Source organism: Poecilia reticulata, chromosome 1 (genome assembly GCF_904066995.2).
Source record: "Poecilia reticulata chromosome 1, P_reticulata-male-v2, whole genome shotgun sequence".
NCBI classification, from domain to species: Eukaryota; Metazoa; Chordata; class Actinopteri; order Cyprinodontiformes; family Poeciliidae; genus Poecilia; species Poecilia reticulata.
Window position 1 is genome coordinate 31524158 of NC_088830.1, and position 16636 is coordinate 31540793.

At 40.7% G+C, this 16636-nt stretch overlaps 1 protein-coding gene and 1 long non-coding RNA gene across 10 annotated transcripts in view; one reads left to right on the plus strand and one right to left on the minus strand.

Annotated features, from left to right (window-relative positions):
* Positions 1 to 7167, plus strand: part of LOC103472963 (uncharacterized) — a 68607-nt gene extending 61440 nt beyond the window's left edge. For all 6 annotated transcript variants that reach the window (XR_014089233.1, XR_534952.3, XR_534957.3 and 3 more), the window contains one exon: positions 5810 to 7167. This is a non-coding gene — a long non-coding RNA (uncharacterized LOC103472963). The remainder of the gene's footprint in view (positions 1 to 5809) is intronic.
* Positions 1 to 14771, minus strand: part of sh3gl2a (SH3 domain containing GRB2 like 2a, endophilin A1) — a 39545-nt gene extending 24774 nt beyond the window's left edge. The window contains exon 1 of one of the 4 annotated variants that reach the window (XR_014089231.1): positions 14482 to 14771. Coding sequence is in view for 2 of the 4 variants with exons in the window: in XM_017305353.2 (XP_017160842.1) it covers positions 14482 to 14526 (45 nt within the window). In the remaining 2 variants the exon portion in view is untranslated. Of the gene's footprint in view, positions 1 to 13519; positions 13819 to 14481 lie in introns of those variants that run through there. The other 3 variants (XR_014089232.1, XM_017305353.2, XM_008422889.3) reach the window with 3 other exon arrangements.
* Between the last annotated feature and the right edge of the window lie 1865 nt (positions 14772 to 16636).

Sequence of the window (16636 nt, forward strand, 5' to 3'; positions counted from 1 at the left end):
TATTCTTTTATTCCTACTAATACTTTTTGTTTTACTTTAAGCAAAAAATACATTAAAGTAAGTAAATAAATATTTTATTTACTTATAATAAAACCAAAAAGACATCTAGAAGATTGATTTTTTTATGTTTTGCTCTTTCAGTGTTAAATTTTTTCTTTGCATTTTCTGTGCATCACAAGCTTTGTGTGCTTTCAGGTAAAAATACTGAAACTGAATACAAAGACCAGGAAATAGGCAAGAAAAGGACTCACACACACACACACACACACCCCCGCACACTCTCACACACACACACACACGCACACACACATTTCTAATTTCTGCTTCAGTTGTGAGGTTTCTCCTCCCAATGAACCTTCACATCTGCACCAGACTTGACTTTTACTGAAACATAACAGAACAGGAAGATGCGTTATCGCAGTGTTTACCCAGCGCCGCTGCGTCGGTGTAATAATGGTGGTGTCAAGCTCTGGAAATCAGTATTGATGGTAGTTATTACAGCTCAGTTTCACGCTGCCGCCTGCTGATAGAGAGAGAGAGAGTGTGTGTGTGTGTGTGTGTGAGAGAGAGAGAGCTTCATGAACACGACGTTTCTCCTTTCATCCATTTGATGACAGAAACCGTCAGTTGAGGCTCCGCTGAGGTCAGTTAATTAAGAGTAGAAAACAGCCGCATTAAAGCGGTTTCTGCTTTAAATGGCGCCTCTCATTAGACGTGATTCAGATTCTGGTTTTTATTCTGAGAATGTGGGAGGTGTGAAAAGCGGAGCATCTTTTTAGCCACAGTTTCTGCAGCTTCCTGCTTGAGTTAAAGGAGTCCGTCCTTCATTTCTGTCTCTGGAAACGGTGGCTGTGTTTTCATTAACCATAAAATTGCGGGATTTGAAATTATGAAAAAAAATGTGCTAAATGGAAATAAGTTTGTTTTTTTACCCAGACGGTCTGTCGATTTCAGGCTTATTTATATTTTGGCCTGAAACGATTAATCAAACTAGTCGTAATTAATAGATTATTGGAATAAATGCCAACTAATTCAGTGTTTGATTAAACTTTAAGTGGAATATACAGTCTAAAAAAACACACTCAATAATAATTCAGCCAAAACTGCACAAAAAATATATGTTCTAAACAAAACTCCTGCAGTGGCAGTTTTAGCTTCACCTGGTTCAAATTCTGTAACAAAATAATTAAAAGAATATTATTAAATATTTTGGTATCCAGTTATGAAAAATAATCCAAAAATAATCACCAGATCAGAAATACCCTGAATGTTGAGTAAAGCAGGAAGAGCTTCTAAAATGATCAAACTAAAAGGGATATGTTACAGCATTCAGGCAATAAAACTCATTTAAAAAATAATTTCTTTGTTTGCATCTTTAATGTATTTATTTTATAAAAAGGCTTATGTGGTTAAATGAAAAATTAGCAGAATGTGCTATTTTTTCCAATTAATCATCTGAATAATCAATTACTAAAATAATAATAGTTGCAGCCCAGAGTTTGGATGCTGGTTTTTAATACATTTTCTTGGGGAAGCACAAACTCACTGAATAATTACATTTATTTTCAGTGCAGTTGATTAAATGATTAAAGTTAATTCAGGATTCAGTTTGCAGCATTTTGGATCTTCAATTTGTTGCCGATTGCTGCGATTTTGGATCAAAATCAGTTTGGAAAACTTGTAGATAAAAAACTAAATCTGATTTGTGTGTGTTTGCAAACTGAGCACACAAGTGTATCAGCGCTCAGTTGAGCTGCTTTAACCCGTCAGAAAGGAGAAACGTGAAACGAAAGCATTAAGAAAAGCTAAAGGCAGTTTGTCAGAGGGAATGGCTGCAGAAAACAGAAAAATGGACGCTGAAGGTGTTCAGCAGCAGCTCAGTCTATCCGCAGCCTCAAGGAAACAGATTTTCCTAAACGCCGCCGCCTGAAACTCATTTATCGCCGTTAGTGATGGGGATTAATGTCCGACTCAAAGCTAAAAGCTAAAACTACTATAAAGAAGAAGGAAAAACAGTCGGTGGCTCCGTTCTGCTAAAATCAATAGTGAATTCAAACAAACAGCCTCCAAACATTCAGTCCCACTGCACAGCAAAAAATAAAATTAATACCACCACCAGCTGGAATGGCCCAATAAACAAGGGGAAAATTGAAAAGCGTCAGCGGATAGACATCTTCTGTATCTCATATTGACTATCTGCTCCTCTGCAGCGTCGGCTTTGATTAGATTTCCTGCCAGTAATGGGGGACAGAGAAGAGGGACGGACCGGTAACGACTCCCAGAATACTGATTAGAACCGCCGAACATTTCACACGCAGCACAAATATGATCACAAACACTCACATCTCCCAAACGGTGAGTTTGCTTTAGTTATTATGGTAAACTAAACAAAGGTGGAACGAGAAACAGCGTCATCCTAAGTGTGCCCTGATTGGTTGGTTTCCCCTGAGTGACGTCTCCTCACCCAGAAGCAGAAGCTCTGCCGCGAGAAAAGCAAAAATCCGACGTTTAATAACTGAGTGAAGTCTTCAAATTAAACTTTAACGGTGTCAAATGTTTTAATTTGTGCCGCTGTTATTTTAAAGATTTTATTAAATGTTTCCAGAGGTCATCAAAGGTCAACCAGCCCCTTCAACTTTACAAAAATCAATCGAGATGTGGTGTTAAAACTTTACGTTTGTGCCGCTATCATTATAAAGATTTTTTAAAAATCGTTTTTTTCAGCAAATGGCCTTTTTTGAGTCTGTATCCTTTATTGATCCCTAAATTAGTTGATGATTACTCATTACTTCACCACCATTGGTCGTTTCAATCCTCAGCTAACGAACAGCTTTGTGATCTTGTCCGTCAGTAACGAAGACATCATTTTATAGCAACTGGCTTCAATAAACCCACATTATGATGAAGGTGCAGCAGAAAAAGCAGGTCAGCGTGTTCTGAGACTCCACCAGATGAAACAACAGCATCATTCCAGCCCAGATCCTCCGAACCGCCAGGCTGTGGTGTGTGTGTTAGGCCTGGTTTCCTTCATTAAGGCTGAGAGGTTTCACTTTAGAGGCTTTATCAGCAGGGCTCAGTCAAAGTAGGTCAGATCAATAATTTATGGACTGCAGTCTAGAAACACACACCCTCTAAGTGTTTTAACATGATTTATACATCGAGTGTGTGCAGGACGGAGGAATCTGCTCCTCACGTGATTTCATAGGGACACGGTTCATGTGATGAAGTCAGGAATATAAACGGGGACATAATGCAGCTTTTAGGATGACAGGGAACGTCGTGCTTTTAAAGCCGGTGTAAAACGATGCGACATTTTTTAACACACACAGTTTGTGGGAGTTTTATCTGTTTTCTGCTTATCCCAGATCATTTTGCCTGCACTCATCATCAGCAGCAAAGTCAATACTTTATGTTTTTAAAGCTTTATTTGAACTGTTCTGTTTCCACCGTGGAAGATTTTGGTCAAACGTAACATTTATTGTAGATTTCTTTCATTTCACGGTTAAAGTTAAACAAACAGGTTTATCCTTTAACTGCTGCTGATGTTCCTAGTAAGTCATCAGCTTCATATCAACAAAGCCGGTTAGCTTCTCTAACTTGGTTAGTGCTTCTGATTTGCTGCAGCAGGCAGCTCCTCTCTGACTAAAAATATTTGACAGAATTTACTGGATTATCCTGGACGCAGGACAACGTAAAGGTCTGAGGAACTTTGTGAAGATTTAGGAAAAGTACTAAAGTCTCTTAGTGCCGTTTCTATGATTCCAGATTTCAACATCCAGAGTAGAAACAGCCGTACATCAAAGTCATGTCACTGTTTTCTTAACGGTGACCTACTGCAATTCTTTGAATAGGTTAGTATAACCTTGAACTTGTTTTTGCTCAGAATCATTCTAAGATATCGAGGTTTTACTTTATTTTGAGCTCCTTTTACAATGAGTTGTTTTAGGGCTCTGTCACTTTAAATCCAAATAAGCTGCTGCTGGCCCCGTCCCTCAAACTCAACGTTTACACTCACGCCTGAAAAATGGCTGCAAACAGATGCACAATTATACAACTGTACAGGTTTGAAAAGCAGAAGTGGAGCCTCCTGCACAACCAACAAGAATGCAGCAAAGTGTTCTCTGGACGGGAGGTAAACAACAAAACATTTCTCTTGCATTTTCTCCCTACACTAAAACAATTTCTAATCTGGCATAATCCAGAAATGCATATCTAGTAAAAAGAAATGCATATGTTGTGCCAGCTGACAACAACATGGCGGTGAAAAGTCTAATCACCCAGAGAGCAGTTGGTTTCTAGTGGCCTTGTATTCCTGGTGTCCGACTCGTGTTTGTCATGTTAAGTCTGAGCGTTATAAAAATATCTGCTCCCCATCAAGCCTGAGGCGCAGATTACAAGTCATGAAGGTGACTAACATGCAGCTGCACCGTGATGAACAGCGACTCGCACACAGTGCAGGCATCCAGTCACAAACCATCATCGCTCCACAGCAGACACGCAGTAACTAGTTACAGTTACTGGAGTAACTTTTTTTTAAAAATCCTTTAGGAATATTTTACTATGCTGTACTTTAACTTGAGTAAGTTTATTATGACGTGTCTCTACTCTTACCTGAGTAAAGTTTCTACCCACTAAATGAAGATCAAACATATTTTCACCAGACAGACTCACACCTGCAGTTTTTGTTAAAGTCTCATAAGTTTGTTTTATTAAAAGAAACTGATTTGGGGAAAACAACATTTTTCCCTGATTTTATTTTTTATTTATATGAATTAATGTCATTTTGATTCTTGAGATACAAAAAATTTGCACTTCATATTATGTCCATCTGATTATGTAATGTTTTAAAATTAAATGGTTGATAATTTGATCTCAGTACTTTTTACCAAATACATTTTTACTCTTCGGTCATTTCTTGGACAGCTACTTTTCACTTTTACTTCAGTAAAAATATGTTGGCGCTACTTTTGCGTGAGTAAATTTTGGGGCACTCTACCAGCTCTGATGAGATAAAATTCCCAGATGAGTTGAACTAAAAATAAAAATCAGCCAAAAGCCTCGTATCTCCGACTGCATCACATGGCGCATCTGTCCGCCTCGTCCTGCACATGCAGCACGTTTTCCAGATTACAGCTGCATCGCTCCGGTTCTGACTCACGCTCGGCTCCGATATGATGCAAAGTCACTGCGCCGGGATTAATCGGAGTATAATCCCCGCCAAGCCGTTTGGCGTCGGCTCTGCAGCTGGTCGTTGGACGGCGTCTGAGGGCGAGTGGGCTCACCGTGGGGCGCGGATCAGACAGCGAAACACAACATGTCTGCTCACATCTCATGAATCTCCATCTGCCCTCCAAACTGTCCCTATGTGAGCCAAATTACACATCAGACTGAACACAGGTGCCTCCTCTTCCTCTCTCCTGCCCTTTCCTCCACTTCTTTCTCCTTTCATTTCCAATCCGCCATTTCTCCTCGTTTATTCCCTCCTACACAGACTGAAAGTTTTACAGAAAACTTTGAATTTGAGTATAAATACAAAGCGATAAATATGAAAACAAGGGAAGCCTTTAGGTCAGGGTGTCCAAAGTGTGGGGTGGGGGCCATTGTTTGCATTTTTAATGGGGGGGAAAAACTCATTTTGGCTCCTGAGGATTTCAGCTGAGACATTTTGGCTCTTGATACAAAAGGTTTGGACATCACTGGGTTAGTCCATCCATTTTAGAGATGAAGAAGGAAAAACAGACTTTCCTGTAAAGTTTTGTCACCGATGTGTCATTAAAAGCATTTTGTTCTCTTCTGTTTTCATCCATAGCTTCAGTTTGGACCGTTACCTTTCAACCCGCCTGCAAATATACGACGTACCAAACAAACGACACCTTTCTCTCTCCAAGGTCCGGAGCATCTGAATTCATTAAATCTGCAATCAAACTTCATCACAGGCAGAGAAACAACAGCTGACAGTAGGTGTGAATATGAATGAGGAGATTTTACAGCCGGATTCTGGTTTTCAGATGAAAGATTAAAACGACCTGAACGTCCCTGAGGTAGAAATGCTCGACTGTGAGAGAGATTACTGTGGTCTCATTTACTCTCATCGTTGTTTTCGCCATTTCTGTGGAATAAAAGGAAAAATGACCTTCAGCAAAACTCGCAGCACATTAACAGTAAATTATGTCTTCATGCAAAACCCTAACAGCAAAGCCACTTAGCTGCTAAATAATCGTCTACTGTTAGCAAACGGATGCCGGTGTTCCCCCTTTAATTACGCCTGTCATGGCCGACCTCCTGCAGCTGATGGCTTCACTCCCCAGCACACAGTCATCGCTCATCTCTCCTGCAGTGGCTGATGCACAGAATGTGAAATATACAAGCGGTGAATAAAACATCAACCTCGGCATGAATACTGATGCTAACAGAGAGGGAAAACCGCAGAAAATGAAGAGCAGCAGCAGCTTCTTTTGTTTAGTTTTTTTCTTTTTTGTGGTCAAACCAGACAGAAACCTCCCCAGATCGTTGGCTAAGCCGGAACTTTAAATACGACACTGGTTAAACATCCCTCCTCTGAATGCGACATTTAATGAATTTACTCCTTCGCTGCTTCACTCAAAACACGCCGACAGCATCAAACCACAGGAGGAGCTAATAATAGGACCCATGCAGGCTCCGTCTGTCTTTAAGCCCCCAGAACAACACGGGCGACTCGCTGCACCAGAAAGCCTCCTTTAAACGGAGCCTGCAAAAATAAAACCCCATGTTGGTTTCACAAACATTACAGCACTATGTGCCGTGTGTTCACCCCCAACCTTTAGCATTTGCTTCCAAACAGTCAGACTTTTATGAGGAGCTCGCTGTGGCTTTAGAAACGTCTTTCAAAGAAGCAACTTAGACTTGATTAAATCCTCTCTCCAACCAACAGAGAGGATTCAAATTAGGAAAACCTGAGTGTGTGAAGCTCAGAGATGCTGCGTTCTTCATCCGAGCCAAACAGGTTTGTTCCCTGCTGCTTTGTTTGAACACTACAAAGTTTATGCTTAAAATTGTTTTTCACCCGCATTTTTGCTAACTTTGAAATCGTTTAGCTTCTCCTAAATTAATTTTTCCATAAAAAATGTAATTTAATTGACTGTTTTGTAAACATTCAGTTGAATAAAGTTTGATGTCTTTGTTGAAGTTTTGATTATTGACCGTTATGAACTCTTCGTAGTCAGACGTTTACGTTCAGGCTCTTATTTTGGTGAGAGCGTCCTCACGTTCTCCTTGTGACACATGGTTGAAGTTAGTAGAAGTTAATGCTACAGTGCTAAGTATTATATTGTTTTAGCGCTTTAGCAGAACTTATGATTAGGGTTAAGGTTAACACAGCTAACTCTTTAGTTAGTGATGCTCACCACTGGATATTCTCATGAGTTTCTGCACCTCCACCATCACCTTCAGTCTTTGGATGAAAAAGCATCATCCATAAACCTCTCATGGATTCTCAAAGGAAGGTGAGCTAATGACAGCAGCTGTTGAAACGGTCTACATATGCTGCTACTGCCACCGCCGTGCCTCACACCAAGACGCTGCCACCATAAAGATAAACCAACATGACCTGCTTACAGAATGTCTGACCTCCATCACCTGGAACAGGAAGCACTACCTGCTATTTACCAACATAATCCAGAGTAAAGGTTATCTACATCGATAGCCGTTTCCAAGGTAACAAACTGGTTCTTTCCTGACTGATTGGGGGAGCTCAGTCCTGCAGCTCTTCTGCTGGAGCCCATCCAGTGTAGTTTTACTGCAGTGCTGCAGTTGGACCCATCCTGACTGCTGCAGTTTGCAGAAAACAGCTTTCACTTCGTTGACTTGGTGGTTTAAGAATCTGTAAACTTACTTTTTCAAACTTTAGCCCATAATTTGCTTCCAAGTTCCCAGTTTGACCATTTTTCTAACTTTCTCAGTGTTGGGATGGAAATATGTAAAAAATGCGTAATCCTCCAATAATGTGATGGATGAGTCTAAAATCAAAAAAGTGCACTGCAAAAACATAAAATCAAGAATGTTTGGTCTAGTTCCTACTGCAAACACCTGAATGCACTTGAAATAAGACAAAACCAACTTAAGAGTAACTTTTCAGCGAGAAATAGGAAACTGCAGTAAAAATGTTTTATATGTATTTGTTAGTTGTCATTATGAGTATAAGACAGAATCTGTGAATAGATCGATCTCCTCTGCTTTCTCCCAGTGCTCCCAGTACCTACTCCAGTTAGCCGTTAGCACATTTAGCAGCAACTACATGAGGGTGATTGACAGCGCTGAGACCCTTCTCCTGGCTCTGATTGGTTGCTTTTGACTGGAAGCGAAGCCTTTCTTCAGATGGCAGTTCAAGATGTGGAGTGATTTCTTTTCACAGATTATCTCTCATGACAGAATGACGAGTTTTTTAATAAACGTTGAAGAAGACATGTTTTTGTAAAAGTTACATACTGCAACTTTAAGTTGATGATTCCTTAATATTGATGAAAGATTAGTTCCGCTTATAACTAGAACTTTTTCCATCGATATTAAGGAGTTAAAACAAGCTCACATATCTTGCAGACGTAAGTTAGTTTTGTTTTGTTTCAACTGTTGCTCAGATATTTGCACTAGAAACTAAAATACTTGGTAAAATTCTGTGTTTCTGCAGTGTTAGTCTTCATTGCAACATTCTGAGTTATATTTTAGGAATAATGTAATAATTCACGAGTTGGAGAACTCGTGATTTTAAAGCGTTCTACAGCAGCAGAGAGATTTCTGGAAGGTTGTGCAGGAGCGTAAATCCCTGGAGATCCTCTGATCCCCTCGCTCTTTAAATCCTTCCTACCTGCTCCTGCCTGCTTCTCATCTTCTCCTTATCTCACTTCTCGGCTCGTAGCGACGCTCTTTCGGTCCTTCCCGCCCCATCTGTTATCTCCCAGCTGGATGCGTTCCACTCTGCACTGCAGTGGCCCCAGTAAGGATCCAGTCTGGATGAGTCACACACTCGCAATCTGCCGAAGCCCTGCAGGCCTCGGCCACATCCAGGGACCCCGCCGCCGCCCCGGGGGTCGCATGGACACACAGCCATCCACATGTCCAACAGAAACCGCTTTCCCCACAAATCAATGGGAAAACAGGCTCCATCAACCAAGATTTACATATCGAAGGAGAGATTTTAGCTGATTTGCTTTTAAGGGTCAGAATAAAAGGAGCTGAGGAATTAAAAAGCTGCTGATTTTAGTTTTCAGAGCACATCAAGGGAAAGCTTGTGTCAAACCTTGGCTCAGTTGAAAACATAAGATTACTGCAGCAGGAGCTCTTCACAGGAATAAAAACCTGCTTTCTGCTCCCTGATGCTTCACGTCTGCAGACAGGTGTGTGTCCCAGCAGCCAATCACACTCCCACAGGTAGCAGCCGAGTCCCGGCGGCTCATTTGGTTCCTCAGGGTCACATAAAAAACCAGCTACATAAATACTCTGGTCCTGACAGGAAGCACAGCTACACTGCAAAAACTCTAAATCAGACCAAATACTTCTGGTCTAGTTTCAAGTGGAAATAATGCAGTTGAATAAGACAAAACTAACTTATAGATAACCTTTTAGCAAGATAAATTAGCTAATAATTAATTCATGTTGATGAAAATGTGCCAGCTCCGTTGGCAGATTATTTCACTTATAACATGGGAAACATTTTTATATCTATCAATGGAACTAGAACTTTTTTGTCAATATGAAGGAATTAATTAATTAAAACAAGATCTTAAATCCTGCTGAAAGTTCCTGAGTTCACTTTTCTTATTTCTGCTAGACTAAGACTAAGATTTTGTGTTTTTGCAGTGAAACCAGATCACAATGAGTAGAGATTCGTTTTGAATTAACAGTAAATCACCAAATCAATGAGTCTGGTGCAATCATTTAATCTCTTAAAGACAACGGTCGGTAATGAAGAGGAAAACATGCAGCCATATGGAGCCAACTTGCTGCCAAGAATGATGTTCAAAACAGAAATACACAAGACTGGGAGGAGATGTAAACAGAACCGGGACTTTAATAAACGGAGTATGATCGATTAATTACATCAACTCTAAAAATTCTGTTGCATTTTTTTTATATATAAAAAGGTTAGCAAAGCGATGCTGGTCTAAAATAGCATCCGAATGCTAAACGAGTAGCAGCAGCACAGATGCTAAAGCTAACGTTAGCGTCCACAATCCACATTTCTAAAAAGGTTCCTGAAACACTGGAAAGCTGAATGGGTAGAATAAAACTATCTGACGGTTAAAGAATGAAATTTAAGAGTTTGAAAAGTTGAAAATGTTTCATTTTGAAACTCAAAATTTGAGATTTTTGGCAGAAATGTCCTCCACCTTTTTTCCTATTTAAAATGGTTAATATGTTGTTGTACCGCAATACTACGACTTTATTCTCGAAATAAAATTTTCATAGCACGGCCCTATTATGATGAGAAAATGACTAAAGCACCTAAAAACTTATTTGTCCTGCATGTTTGTGCTGCTCAGAAAAGTTTCCAGCAGAAATCCGTTTGGAGGATCAGAATATTAGAATCCTAATTCCACCATGTTGGATTCTGGAAAACATTTTCAAGAAAAAGCTGCAGCTGAATGTGTCCTTGGACTGCCAGGCTGAGGAGAGCATTCTGCTGTCGGGTGTGTGTGTGTGTGTGTGTGTGTGTGTGTGTGTGTGTGTGTGTGTGTGTGCTGAATGGGGGTGGGTAACATTTGAGGAGCAGATTGCAGGAGAAACCAAAGAGAAAATACAGAACGCTGCTCTCTCCGAGCCAAATAACTGCACTAAATCTACCAGACAGAAGCAGATTTCACCATGAAGCTGCAGAGAAACATCTGCAGGGGCTGACAGGACGCTCCACCAGGCGACCATTAACACAATCTGTGCTGCTATCTGACGCCTCCTCCGGTTTCCACAACCAGCTCTTTGTTCACAGTGAGAAATTACTTGACAGCAATTTGCAAATGTTTGGATTTATTTCTGCTCCTTATTTTAGGCTTCAGCACAACAAAACCTTCTGAGAAATGTTTCACAGCTTCAGTCTGGAGCCGTTTTTTCCTCAGGTAGTGCAGCTGAATCCCTGAAGACTCAGAAGAGAAAGAATCTGAACACAGAGGAAGACGAGTTGTCATCAGTGGAGAGATCTTCCAGCTTCAGGTTGAGCCGCTCAGCCGGGATGGAGCAGGCGGCCATTTGTAAACGTGCTAAAGCAGAGGAGTGTGTGTGACTCAGCCGGGAGGCGTTTGGCTCGTGTCGGCCCGAAGCCGACCGTCAGCGCCGCTCTGACTCACCAGGACCGAATCAGAACCTCCCGGGAAACGGATCACCGCCGCAAGGAAAGATCTGCCACTGCCACTAAGATCTACTAGAGGAGGGCCGACACGCTGGTCAGCTGTGCAAAAGTCTTAAATCGCTTTTTTTTTTTTGCTCCATTTTCCTTCCAAGACGTCAAACTGCCCTGCCTTAATTCACGGTGAATTCACACCGGCCCAGTTTAGTCCACTTTAATTGAAGCCCAGTCCGTTTGTAGACGGTCCGGTTTGTTTGGGGAGGTGTGAATCCGCAATCAAACTCTGATGTAGACCAAAAAGATAAACTTGCTCCACCGACAAACCTCGCTCAGTTTTATTGAAGTGAACTCTGGAGCAGTTCGAATGCATATGTGAACGCCAAGTGGACCGCAAGCCGCTCTAAAAGCAGGAAATGAACTACAGTGCAGGGCATTCTGGGTAAATACAACCAAAACAAATGTAAAAGTCTCACTCTCATGGCAGAAGTAGCTTGTGATGTCTGGTCCGCCTAAAAATCTTGGTCTGTTTTTACACCTGATAGTCCGGTGGACTCGGTTTGAATGGGACCAAAGTTGCAACATTTGTTAGATTTTCAGCTGCTGCAGTTCGTTTTTTCACTGCACTGCATTGAACCAACCTAACGCTTTGAAAAACCTGTTCCCCTGATCTCCTGTGGGGGCGCTGCACCGAGAACCACTGAAGGAAACAACATGAAAACCTCTGAAGAAGACGCTGACCACAACTTCCTTCTTTACAAAAAGTAAACAAAAATGGAGTAGCGCTGAATTTTAGTGTCTGGAGGATTTCTGTTTCATCTTTGGTGAAAGATTACAGAGCCGTTTCTCACACAAATGTGTTTGTTTTGGTTGCACTTACCCAGAATTCCCTGCGCTGTAGTCCACTTCCTGCTTTGGCATTCGAACCGCAGCAGAGTTCACTTCAACCATGAAGCTGAAGTTTGCTTCTGATTCAGGAAATGACTAAAGTGCGACGACGAGGTTAGGCTTCTAATCTGGACTAGACGGATTGCAGAATATTTAAATCCAAATGTGTGACTTGGGAAAACTTTATTTGATTTGTGAAACTTAAATTAAGGGGTATATTAGCACTTTAAAAAAATCTGAACCACATTACAGTGAAGATATTAAAAATAAGTGAAAACAGAAAGCTAAAATGTATAAAAATGCCAAATAATGCAAATTTCATAGAAGTTTCACAAATCAAAAACCCGTTTTTAAATATTCTGCAATCAGTGCAGCATAATCCAGTCCAGGTTTGAAGTGACTTTTCCAAAAGCAGGACGCACTAAAGTGCAGGGCATTCTGGGTAAATACAACCTAAACATAAACATGAGTCTAACGTTAGCAGGAGAAATGAGTCTTTTACACAAGACAAGAGAGAGAAAACCTACAACCACTAAATCTGATGCTTCTCCATTTTTGTTCAATTTTGTGAAGTAGGAAGTTGCGTTTTTGCTTAATTGCCAGAAAAACTTAGCAAGAGCATAAAGTTTAAAAGACAATTACCTCCAACACTGAACAAATGTATACATTTGTTATGCAAATGCAATATGCATAACATATTTAATAACATAAGTTTGCATATGCAAACTTCTGAATATAAAAGGAAAGTTACCATCAAAATCTCAAAAAAAAAATGTTCCTGCTAACTTTTAGACATTTAGCAGATAGAAATATTTTTCTATTTAGCAAATTCTAACTGAAAAGTTAAGAATCACCAGGGAAAAATGAAGACTGAGGGAAAAATGTGAGAGTTGTTTTCAGCCCAGCTGAATCCAGCAGCTGAATTACTTTCTCAGCATGGCATCAGGTTCTGCTAATGAACAATTCATTTGATTCAGACCGGTCGGACTTTGGACACGCAGGATCCCGGCCACCATAGCCTGTAGCTCTACTTCCAAAGTTATAGTTTAAATTTGAACTAAAGGAAAATCAACGAGAGGAAAATCAATGAGAACCTTTGGAGCAAATTATTGTGGAACTTCACATGTTTTTGCCCAAAGTGCTGCATAAAAACAAGACAAATCAAAGAATAAAAGTCAAGACGTAAAACAACATGAAAAACACTCGCAAAAAATCAAACAAAATCAATAAAGAGAACATATCAGCACCAAGCCTGAGTCTGCATACTCAGCTATTAGCCAACTGCTAACATATGCGGCAGTTCAACGCTATGAAGCTTACCGGAAATTTCCTGCGCTGCAAACAACCGTCCTTCACTGCGTAGACAGAAGAGCCTAGTCGACCAAGACGCTAATGCTAATGCTAACCAACATGGAGTGAATGGCTTTGTTCATTTCCTCCACTGCCAATGTTGAAACTACAGGCAGACTACAAAACATTGCAAAAAAGCAGCAGCATCTTTCACAACTTCTGTTTGCTGATTGGCCCAGTTGAAAATCTTCTGGCAATAATCCAAGTGAATGGGAGGAATCCCAGATGGAGCAGTGAAGGGAGATTAGAAATGAGCAGCATTGCATAAGAAAGCAACGACCAGGCTACTAACTAATTACTACCAAATTATAGTTTATTTTTAGACTTGACACTTTAATCTGCGTCAAAAAGAGTAAAAAAAATAATCCAAAGAAAAGAAAACTTTAAAAGATGCTCAGGAAGACTGCAGATCTAGTCTAGATCTATGGAAGCTAGAGGTGGCTCAACATTTCTGAGCAGTGGCAGACTGAAGGAAGCCACCTTGTTATCTAATAACAGCGGAATAACGAGGATGCTGCGCGTTTAGAGGGCGCAGGGGTCACGTCGCGCATCCGCAGGGGCGCAGCAGCGGATTTCCGTGAAGGCGCACTTTCTGATTGCGTAACATTCCCGGAGTTCCCGCTGTGGTTGGCCGCAGGGAACACCTTCCCGCCGCTGCCGGGAGCCGCAGCTCCGGAGGTTTTTCTGGGCGGAATGTCATCTGAAGGGTACCGGGAGGAACTGACGTCCCTGAAAGCACCATCTGACGCACCGAACCGGGATCACGACCAGCGGAATGTCCCCGAACCAGCAGCGGAGTGAGCGGGAACAGCAGAGATGAATGACTGTTTTTGGCGCAATGCTGCAGCACGCCGGCGGATTGATCCAGTAAATCCCGCACCGCACGCCCAGTTGGACCCGCAGCGCACGCACAGGACGTCTTGTCCTCTTACCTGAGTGGCTTTGTGGAATTGCTTCTTCAGTCCCGCCACAGACATGACTGCAACGCGATGGTTCTGGTCGGGAATCTGCTCTGAGGACGGGAATCTGCTGGCTCCGAACCGGATCTGGCGGGTTGCGTGAGGGCTGCGTGAGTCGTGGCGAACCCCGGTCTACGCTGGTCTTCTCCTCAGGGATCTCCTGTGTGGGAGAGGCTGAGTAAAGCCCCGATCAGCCCATTGGATGCTGAAGCCACATGTCTGGAGACGGAGCTGACGTCGGAGCATGCTCGCTTTAAAGCGGCAGCAGGGTCGGAACCGAGCGGCACCAGAACTCCAGACTGGGAGCGAGAACTGTAATGACCAGCATGAGGCAGGGAAACACCAGCTGGTTCTACTGGGAGGCCAATGGGAGCCTCCAGATGATGACTGCTGATGCAGTCTCAGCTGCAGCACCATGGACAGCGACAGTCCGCTGCAGGAGGGAAACATTCACAATGAAAACTTCACCGCAGCTTAACTATATTTAAATGTCGCTTTATTTAGTCATTTAAATGTTACGTACGTAACATTTAAATGTTAGGTTATGTTTATCAGAAAGTCACTGAGAACTGCTGCAGTATTGAACTTTTATAAAGAATATTGTTTTACATATTTATTAAAACTCTCTATGTTGTGACAATATAATCATCTGTTAAAAGATCAATCTCCTGAGCTGCTATTGTGTCTGAAGAAATGCAAAAACAATCAGGAGGAGGGTCTTAGGCTGTCAATCATCCCCACGTACTCGCTGCTAAATGTGCTGATGGAGGAGAAAAAAACTTTCTGTTACAGGAATCCGCCATGATTGGTGGAAAGGCCTCTAGCCTGAACATTCACAACAGGCTCTGCTAGCTGCAGCGCAGCACAGAGCTGAAGGGGGAAGGATGAGCAGCACCACACAGGATTGATTGACAGCATTAATATCCACCTCCTGGTTCTGATTGGTTGTTTCTAGTTTGCACTGGGAGAAAGCAGATGATCTGTCTCATACTGTCACAATATAATGAAATTTAAACAAATATGTAAAATATATATATTTTTAAATAAAAGATACTGCAGCTTTAATGTGCTGCACTTTTATCTTCAGCCGTATTGAGACAGAATCATTTTCTTCTACATCAGAAATCTGCAGCAAGTGGCTCATTTAATATGTTAAAGTCAAAATCATTTTGGGCAAAAACAAGAACAACAATATCTCTAAAGAGCTGGTTTATAAAACTACTTACTAACATATAACTTAAATAAATACCTCTCTCTATATTCTCTTCAAATTACATATTAAATATATTTTCACCTTGTATGGCGTAGGCTGCATAATAATAAATTAATTGCATAACTTTATTTGGAAAGAGCAGAAAATGACAAAACTAGATGTGAAAATACGTGTAATGTAGGAAATATTTGGACTAAACAAGCTTTGTCTGTTTCTATTCCATTTTAAACTGGATGCAGAAGTTTGGGTTTTTATGTTTGATTATTGTAATATATATATATATATATATATATATATATATATATATATATATATATATATATATATATATATACACACTTAATGATTACATATTTTCTTAGACATTTTACATGTTTGAATTAAATATTTTATTTCACCTTCAGGTAATCTGGTATCATACAGACAAAATAGATTATTTGAATGATAAAAGTCTTTAAAAACAAAACTTTAATCTTGAAGGTTTTAGAGTCTAAATGGCCGCATAAAAACATCTGGCGGCCTGGTTTTGGCCCACAGGCCTCGAGTTTGACACATAAATGATTAATTATTATATCAACAGAAAAAATGTCACATTTAACTCAGGAACAGGAAGATTAATTAAAATAAAAACCTGAGCGGCATCTTTTCCCGTTTTATTTACAAAGATGTTTTACAAATAAAAAGAAAAAAGTCAAATATGTTTTTCTGCAAAGTACTTTGCTCAGAAATGGTTTTCTGCAGGTTTTTAACGATGGTGGCGCCATCTGATGGAGATCTTCCATATGCAGCTCGATAACAAAACCAGTTCAGAACATTTAGCATGAAAAAAGAAACTTATAGAGTTTATAGAAATGATGTTTTGGAGGAAGTCGTGTTTACAACCTTTCAGAAATGTTGACGAGTCATTTGGTAAGA